We start from the raw sequence: 9,220 nt of genomic DNA, 5'->3' as shown, positions 1-9,220 counted from the left end.
TGAACCCGTGGGAGCAGCACAAACAAAGGGAATGGATGAGAGAGGGAAGCAGACTTGTTATCAGGCAACACTTATCAGGAATTGAGACTCATAAAAACACTTTTACTAAAAGAAACCAGCAACGGGGCTTTTGTCCAAAACTGAAAATCACTTTTGATACATTAAAGTCTGATTTCTAGGAAATGAAACCAGTGAGAGGATGGTGCTGAGGGCTTAGTTCCTCTGATACACTTTGTAGATGTGGAGATAATGGCGTAGGGACTGATTTGAGATATAAAGTGAAAGTTTCTTTCTGAGTGTAATATGTATATGAGCCGTTTTGTCAGTCTAGAATCTCCAAACTCATAAAGAAAAGTCCTCTTTGATGGACTGCTGCAGGGTACCATTGGATCTTCTTTCTAATCCGTTTCTATATTTGCGTTAACATTTTTAATCTAAATTCTGTGAGTGAAGAGAGTGCAGAATCCTTTTGATTGATGGATGATTCGTGTTGAGTTTTTATCCAGATGCCATGACTGGAAACCGACCAAACCCAGCTGAGTCAATGTCTGAGATTTTGCAAACTATGGCATGACCATCACTCGACAAGCTAACTGAAAACCTACCTACACATGACATATTTCACACAATTCAGGTCCATCTTTTTTTCTTTGTATTACTTTAATGTTTGGAAGTTGTGTAAATATTTCAGATTGGGTTTGGTCATCTAGTCGCAGCTCAAAAACAGCGAGGGACTCGAAAGCTAGAATAAAATGCTGAAGAGGACAGAATAGCATGAACCTCTCAGATTTGCCACCATATTGCAAAGTCTGTTTATTGTTCTGTCAACAGGCACTTTCTATCTTGATCATGGAAAGACATCATTGCAAAAAGAACCCAATAAAGTCAAAAACATGGCAAGTTAATAAAACAAGTCATTAGTGTCAATTAAATAAACTTTCTAAGAGCATGTCATTAGTCACATAACCTCTAAGTCAGCACGAAGAGCTACATCTTAGAAGGAATCACAGGGCTGAGAATTTCCAAAGATCTCCTTTAATGTCCCAGAAAGTTACATACAAATAACACATGTGCTACCGTAAGCAAAAAAAGGAAACCTCCAGCCAAAAGGTAAGTACAATGTATTTGCTGAGAGTAACGGAGAGAAGATGATGAAATTCTCTGCAAGCAGGACTCGCAGCTTTAAATATTTCTTAAGGTGGAGACTGGTCGTTCTCAGATTCTGGTGGGAGTTTGTCTCTCTTCACTTGCTGAGAGCTTCAGTCATCTCAGGAACAGCCTTAAAAGAAAAACAGTGAAGACATTTAGTGTTGGTCCACTATTTCGCACTAGCACTGTTCAACAAATGCATTGCATTACATTTCTCAGCTGCATGTTGGTACTCGGAAATTTATCAATAGTACACCAGGCTGCAGATACTGAAACATTCAATGATGAATTCAGAAAGACTTCTGGCCTAAAAAATAAATAACAACCCTGATAATGTAGTCTGTACAGTTTAGAAAAAACAGATTCTAAGGCCTCTTTTAACTGCTAAATATAAGTGCGAGGCTATTAAAATTGTTGTTCTGGTGAGCTGAGCAACTTTCACATCAGAATCAGAGTACAACATGTAGTGAAAATCGTGTGTCCGAACTGCGGACAGGCTGCAGACATTCCAGGGCTTGGTTTCTAGCATAGGCAGGACCCTTACTGGATACCGGGTGGGAATCAAACTTGTGACTCCCACTCCGAAGGTGTGTAGTCTTACCACTACACTACCCAGCTGGGTATCAATTCACCATTTGGAGGCAGTAGTAGAAAGCCTATCCATTTTAATCAGTTATCTGTGGAACGATCACATGTAAGATGATCTCATTGCCCGGTAGGTCGCAACTCTGCTGCCACAAGCTATTATTACTAATCACTGCTACAGAGTTGGTCAGGACACCTGGGCTGCTCAGGCACTACTGAGGACCTAAATAAAACATGATCACCAGGACACAAATGAAAACAGACCTTTGCAGGCAGCACTGGACTCCACTGAGTCATGCTAGTACACCTGGCTCGCCATCCCAAAGTATCAGCTAGACACCTGAACGCAACTGAGCATATAAGAGGCCTGGCAAGCAGAGGCTTTAAAACCACACTGAAGCCAACTTCTGTAAGCTATTGATCTGTTTTTATATCTTCTGATATCAGGAGAGTTATAGCTTGCACTCTCCTCAGATTAATTCAAGAATTTAATAATTCAACGGTTGCACATTTCCATTAGGTGGAATAAGGCATCATGCAAAATTTATCCAGGAGAGAGCAAATGTTATATTCTGGCTATCACTCACGACTCGAGAAACATACAAAGTAAATCCAGGCATTGCTTGGTTGCTTCCTAATGTGGCATCATAGTGACATCATTATAGCCATATCAATCCCAGAGGCTTACTTTGAAAAGATCGGCTACCAAACCGTAGTCAGCCACCTGGAAAATAGGAGCTTCAGGGTCCTTGTTGATAGCAACAATAGTCTGAAGTGGGGGGAAAAAAAGAGACAAAAACAACCAAAATGTTACATTTATGTTTCTTTAGATTTTACTTTAGTTTTCACAATGGACACAGAAAACGGATTGTTTAAAAAACAAAGTTGTGAACGGGCAGACTTTAATATGATGCTTCACTCCTGACACAATTTTGAACGTTTTGCAATTCTTGCAATTCGTTTTCCTTCTTTTTTTCTTCATGTTCCACAAGAATACAACCAAAATACAAACAAGCTGGTAGCCAGTTGTGCAGAGTCCCGTCGAGCGATGCCCATTGAAAGAGACTGCCAACATGTTACCATCAGTCAGAATCAATCTGTCTGCATTTATAAATTAGATGATAACTATTTGCAGACGTTCAGCATTCTCTCTGGGAGCGACTGCAGTCACTCCAAATCAGACTCCAAATGTTTGCAGAAAGGATGCCGTCTATCAGGCGAGATGAGGCCTGTTGTTCGTAGTATTTTAATTTATTTATTAAAATATCAATATTTGATGTCCCTGTATCGATCCAACATCGCCAAGCAAAATATCATTCTATTTATGCATTTGAGATGTATTGAATTTTTCCTCCCACTGCTAACATAAAAGATTCATGATATAAACAAGACAAAAACAATTAAAACCCACAGCAAAGATCAAAATCATCTCAGTGGGTATTTTGAGCGTAACCATACCAGGTAAACATGTTTTTGGATCATAATGTTAAGTCACCAGAGAACACCAAGTGCAACTTTATTATTTTTTTTAAAAAAATTAATATTAGAAGTGAATCTTTCCATTCTGTTTATTACAAACTAACAAAGTTAAGAGAAGAAAATCAGAAAAATAGAAAATGGAGCACACACCGCTCCAGTGACTTTACCTTGCTATCCTTCATTCCTGCCAGGTGCTGGATGGCTCCTGAGATACCAACAGCAATGTACAACTCCTGTGAACATGAAAAGCACAATACAACCAGGCAAATGTTACATGTGTTACATGCTTAGGATCTGAAGTTTAAGCTCAAGGCTAGGCCGTGGACTCTGGCTGCATAGTGTCTAGATGAGCCTGGAAAGGGTCGGCCATTACTACATCTCCTGAACCTTCCTTGGAAGAACGCTCCCAACCATTTTAATACCATATGAATATTTTAGTTCAGGGTTATTGTTGCACTTGGAAATTTCAGATGATAAGAACATCATTCTACAAACGTGACTGACTACGTTCAACCAGTCGATGAAAAAGAATATATATATATATATATATATATATATATCACATAAACTGCAGGTTTCCATTTCCACAAAGCAAACAGCATATTTTTTTTAATTAGTTTGTCATTCCAAATGGAGTTTTGTTTTTTTTTTAATATCTTAATAACACAATAATGACTTTTATGTCAGTCAGCCAGAGCCCTTTTCACACACAGTTCTAACTGATTCCAATTAGTCAGATAAGAAAATTAAGATATACATACAAATCTCTAGACAGACATGTTTTGTACTGTTTATCACTAAACATTCTTAGATTGGTGGGGTGAATAAACTAACCAGATTTAGACTGTATTTAATTAACTAAGCCAAATTCAAAACGCTTGTCATAACATTAAAAAAAAATCTAATTTGGACAGTCTGGACTGGTCTGGGGCTCTGACCAGACATCCACTGCACTCCATTTTAATGGATCAGCTAAATCATTTAGGCGCCTGAAATGTGCTATCATGTATATTTTGTGAGGCCTAATGTGTGGGTAATCACAGCTGGGGTAACCTGACAGAATCACATAATGGGAAGTTAACCTTTTTATTAAAAAAGAAAAAAAAGGAATAGCAGCCATCACAATCATAGTGATTTGCTACATGAAGGCTAACAGGCATCAGTCAAAAGCAAACTTACACAGACTTTGTCCCCTTTTAAACCTTAATTTTCACTATAACCAATCAAAAGTAGTTTGTTTTGTTAACCTACCGGTGCTACAATTTTGCCAGTCTGTCCAACCTGCATGTCGTTAGGGACGTAGCCAGCATCCACTGCAGCTCTGGATGCACCAACTAGAAAAAGAACACTTTGCAATTAAAATGGGGCCAAAAAAAGCAACCAAGCAAAGTGATAAATGACCCAAACTTTCCCAGAATAGAATACCTGCAGCATTCATTTTGTCTGCAAGGTCATAAAGCAACTTGAAGTTTTCTCCACTCTTCAAGCCCCTACCTGAGGGAGGAAAAAAGAAAGGAAAGGAGGAACCATTAGTCTACTGTGCACATTGTTAAACTATACAATAGCAAGTCTATGTTACAAACAAATATTTTGCCAAATTCAAACTTCAACAGTTTTTGCACACCTCCTGACACCACAACTTTAGCACTTGTCAGCTCTGGACGGTCACTCTTTGTCAGACTCTGTTTCAGCCACTCAGAAATTCCAACCGGAGAGGAAGCAGACACTGCAGATCAGACAAACCAGTAACAATAAAAAAACAAACAAACAAACAAACAAATTTCAAACATAAAAACAAATAAGGTGCTGTTGAACATCATCCAAAATTTCACCTAGTTTCTAAGCGTGTTCAGGATAAATCTGTAAGCTACTACACCTTCTTCTGATGCAGCACCCCCTCCCTCTGTTGGAGCGGCTTCAAAGCAAGTCCCTCTGATGCTGAAGACCTTGATCGGCTCGTTGCATTTCACAGTGCTGAGGGCATTTCCTGTTTAATCCCAACATTTAATTAGATGACTACATTACAAAAAAGCTGACTTCCATTATAAAAGCGAAAGTCAAACTGATGCAGTTCAACAAATCTGTAACTCAATGAGAATGCTAGATCTCTATATCACAACATGCTTACAAAAGATTACCTGCATAGATGGTCCTAACAAAAGTATCTGAAGATTTGACTTCAATAATATCTGAAACTGGGGCGACGTCCAACTTGGCAGCCACTCTGGGAAGCAGGTTCTACAAAAGAGGAAGGCAGCCACAGTATAGTTCACAGAGATGTTGCTTGGCATTTTGTTCACAGCAGGATTTTCACAAAATAACATCAAGTAAGAGCTTCTGATTTCAATTAAATATACACAATAGAATATTAGTTCATTTAGTGACTAGACAAAAAAATTAAATAGTAATAAAATACAGAAATACAAGTTATACGAGCATCATTTGTCTACTGTGATTTACCTTTCCGAAAGCTGAGGCACCAGCACAGATGTGAGTGAAGTTGAACTGCTTTTGTGTCTGCAGGATAAGTGGAGTCAACTCCTCTAATAAAACAAACAAATCAGAATCAGCATACTTTATTAATACGTAAGGAAATTGTGTGGGTTACAGTTGCTCCAATACAGTAACATTAACAGAAACAGACTAGACTGTTTAACAATACAATATGTTACAGATTTAGGAAATAGCACAATATATACAAATCACTCAATAATAAATAGTCCGATAGCAGAAACAACATTAGGCAGATGGCATACTACGAATGCTGTGACACCTGTTCTTAATCTCTTAACCATATGAGCGGTTAATTAAATACATTATTACTCTCTGTGCAAGTTAATTACCACATCACTCAGAGACTGGCAAATATTTAAAAAAGAAGCGCCAACAATACCTGGTAGGCCACCTTTGTAAGAATCATGTTGGGCCACCAGGACCTTCTTCACACCTTTCACTTTGCTGATTTCCTCTGCAACCTGAAAACACAGAAACGACATCCAGCTTTCTTTGTGCATATCTTCGTGTGCAGCAAAATACACATTACAACATCCTACTCCAATAGCGAAGCACAAACACACCAACAATAGCAGAGGTGATCCATGCCTGCCTTTGTTGCGTTTTGTTTTACTTTGTTGTTTAATAAAGGGGGAAGGGAAGCTGAATTTAGTCTCCATCTAAGCGCTCCATGATTGTACTTTTACATTAAACCCAATCAATTTTAGCTCTGGAGAGCTGGAAGAAGTGCTGAATAAAGCCTGTCCTACTGTGCCTGTGGCAGCAGGAGTGAGTCTGTAACTTTATCAGCACCCCACCACTCTGGTCAGAACCAGATTTCCTGCTATCAGCCACTTTTATTGCACCCTTAACAAGTTTGTCATCGGTTTAACTAATATTTACGTCACGTTTGCTCCGTAATGGCAACACAATCTGTCGTCATTTTAGTTATTCCATTTACATGCACGCACACACATACTCTGCACATCAAAAGCTTTACCTACCTTTGCACAGTTTGTTCCAGCAACCAGACAGGATACCTCTCCTCCCACTTTAGTAGCAGCCGTAATGGCATTGAGGGTAATAGGAGTTAATTTTTCATTGTTGTGCTCTGCAATGACCAAGGTGCTTTGAAACCTCTGCAGGAGACCAGTCTGAAAACACAATCAGTCAAAATGATAATATATCACTGTTTTGTTGGTTCTGCTGCCTAAAGAGGTTAAAAATAAAATACATGCTTGGTAACATATGATTTCTGTATTCTTATCAAATTTGTTTTTCATTTGAAAGAAAAAAAAAAAGATAGATATTGCTACCTAAAATTGACCACAGACACCATAATCATCACAGCACAATCATCCTGGAGTAGTGTTGAGCAGAAAAGCTGAATTCAGTTTATCTTCATTTCTACCACACAATCCAATGTCATAAGTATCAACTGACCAATGTCATGTGTTCAAGAGTGAGCAGTAAAATTGTATAACTGGCAAATGTCCTACATAATAATTTTTACCTAATGCTTTACCTGTGTTTATACATGCATTATTTAGAATAAATGGTTGTGCATTAAATATTTTGATACAGAGTCTGAGGTCATCTTTAGAAATAAATGCTGTGGGAAGGTGCACACATAATGTCCGGATAGAGGGCAAACAATTTTCAGTGCAGCCTCTAAAACGGCTGCATCTCACTCAGTCAAAGTAAAACAGGATGCTGCAAGCCTCATCTGGACATAACTTGACACAGTTAACCAGCCATGTGACGCAAAGGTCATTCAGATAAAGACCAGCAAATGGAGAAAAAGGACAGGTCATGTCAACTCAACCAGGGGTTCCCACAGAACAGTGTAAATATCTTTTTCCTGTGAAAAACATTATATGCACAATGCACAATAGAGCACTCGCAAAGGTTACACAGGACAGAAAATTATAGTTTCCACCTAAATTAAATGACAGATTTGAGTTTCATAAACCTACCTATAAGTGCTGTCTGTCTTCATGGCGTAATCTACTATGAGTTCAAGTTTTTATCAGGTTTGATGTATTTTAGAGGATTTGTGTCAGATCCAAAGAATTTTTAATAATGAATCTATAGCATACGCATGAAAAATAACACAAAACATTTGCAAAACTTTATAAATACCGTGCAATCAATAAATGCTAAAAAAACACTTCCTCAATTCTTTTACTTTACAGCAATGTATACCCACTACAGCCTCTACATACTTATAGTTATAGCATATTCATAACATACCTTCATACCGTGTACATTGTAACATACCCATAATAGAACCATTTTTGTACCCTCATACCTATAACAGACCCATTTCTGTAATATATCTATATACTTATATTATTGCTAATATATATTTTGTAATATATCTATATCACGGCTAAAGCACTTCTGGATGGACGCAAACTGCATTTCGTTGCCTTGTACTTGTGACATGTGCATTGACCATAAAGTTGAATTCTATTCGATGTTATTCTATTCGGTGCAGGTTGGACCTGTGCAGTTTCAAGGTGATATAGGTGGTTTAATCTGACAGATACTGGCCTGTGAAGCTAGATCAAGCTAGTTATTTTTGACATAATGAGTAAAATAATTAAGATATTTCTAAGTAACCCTTCCAAATTCTCATTAACTATGGTAGGGCATGTAAAGGGGAAGGGGAGGGGGAGGGGGGTTAAACAAAAACTGATTGGATAACAGGGAGAATCCCAAAATACAAAATACATAAGGAAACTACATTTTTCCTCCCACTTATTGCCTACACATCTCACCAGACATAGGTATTTTTAATTTTGACTCTTTGGTAACCGTTTCATAAGCATAAGGCTAGCCAGGCTAGCACTAACTAGCTTTCGTTCCAACAATATTAACTCCTTTTTAAGCTATTTCACAAAGTAGAGATAGTATGCAGATTTATTGTCGCATTATGTTAACTAATACTGCCACATGTTTAAATTCCTTGTAGCACACTTGCGTCTGGAAACGACAATGACCCGGGTAATGTGTAGCTAAGTCATAAAGCAAGCTAGTAGCTGCTGCAAAGAAACCATCGTTTACTGTTAAAAACTGATTTAACCAATTAATGCAATGCCTCACTGTAAGTTAGTGTTAGCGTTATTCTTACCAAATGTTTCAGATTTGATTTGTTAAGAGCTCTGTTCATCTTGGACCCCGAAAGCTACAGCTCCCTTCCAGTCCTGCAGACACAAAACTGTGCCAAAGGTCATCTGACGTCGGCGAGGAATTCTCGCGAGATAGCTTCGATCAAGAACCGCAACTTCCGGCCAACGCTCTTGCTCCTCCCCCTCTCCCTCTCTCTCTCTCTGTAAAGTTTAACACCAAAATAAATAAATAAAAAGAAGCTTTCTTTTTATGTTTTGTTTTCCGGGTCTTTTGTATTAAGTTAATATTTGTTTTCCTCTTCAAATCAAGCAGGAGCACATTTAACTCTGATTGGAGAGCCTCCGCTACTTCCTTATATATGCAAGTGCTGCGTAGAGAA

The 9,220-nt window shown here is 38.2% G+C and overlaps 1 protein-coding gene across 1 annotated transcript; it reads right to left on the bottom strand.

Annotated features, from left to right (window-relative positions):
* Positions 1–773: 773 nt before the first annotated feature.
* etfa (electron transfer flavoprotein subunit alpha) lies at positions 774–8,945 on the bottom strand. The gene is made up of 12 exons (XM_085357430.1): positions 8,843–8,945; positions 6,711–6,860; positions 6,107–6,188; positions 5,674–5,756; positions 5,352–5,451; positions 5,090–5,200; positions 4,838–4,939; positions 4,639–4,707; positions 4,465–4,547; positions 3,381–3,446; positions 2,423–2,503; positions 774–1,279 (listed from the first exon to the last, which is right to left on the bottom strand). Exons 1-12 carry the CDS (start codon positions 8,879–8,881, stop codon positions 1,244–1,246), a joined length of 1,002 nt encoding a protein of 333 aa, XP_085213556.1. The 5' UTR covers positions 8,882–8,945; the 3' UTR covers positions 774–1,243.
* Between the last annotated feature and the right edge of the window lie 275 nt (positions 8,946–9,220).

The sequence above is a fragment of the Diplotaxodon limnothrissa genome, linkage group LG7, assembly GCF_057381915.1.
Source record: "Diplotaxodon limnothrissa isolate DT_005_m linkage group LG7, D_limnothrissa_male_GT1.1, whole genome shotgun sequence".
Lineage (NCBI taxonomy): Eukaryota > Metazoa > Chordata > Actinopteri > Cichliformes > Cichlidae > Diplotaxodon > Diplotaxodon limnothrissa.
This window is presented reverse-complemented; position numbering and strand designations above follow the sequence as displayed.

Excerpts from the sequence above, each read along its gene's own strand:
- etfa (XM_085357430.1), bottom strand. The coding sequence starts at position 8,881 with ATGAACAGAGCTCTTAACAAATCAAATCTGAAACATTTG. Across the intron at positions 6,861-8,842 it reads AATCAAATCTGAAACATTTG|ACTGGTCTCCTGCAGAGGTT; the intron begins GTAAGAATAACG and ends TTGTGTTTTCAG. Across the intron at positions 5,201-5,351 it reads TGTTAGGACCATCTATGCAG|GAAATGCCCTCAGCACTGTG; the intron begins GTAATCTTTTGT and ends GGGATTAAACAG.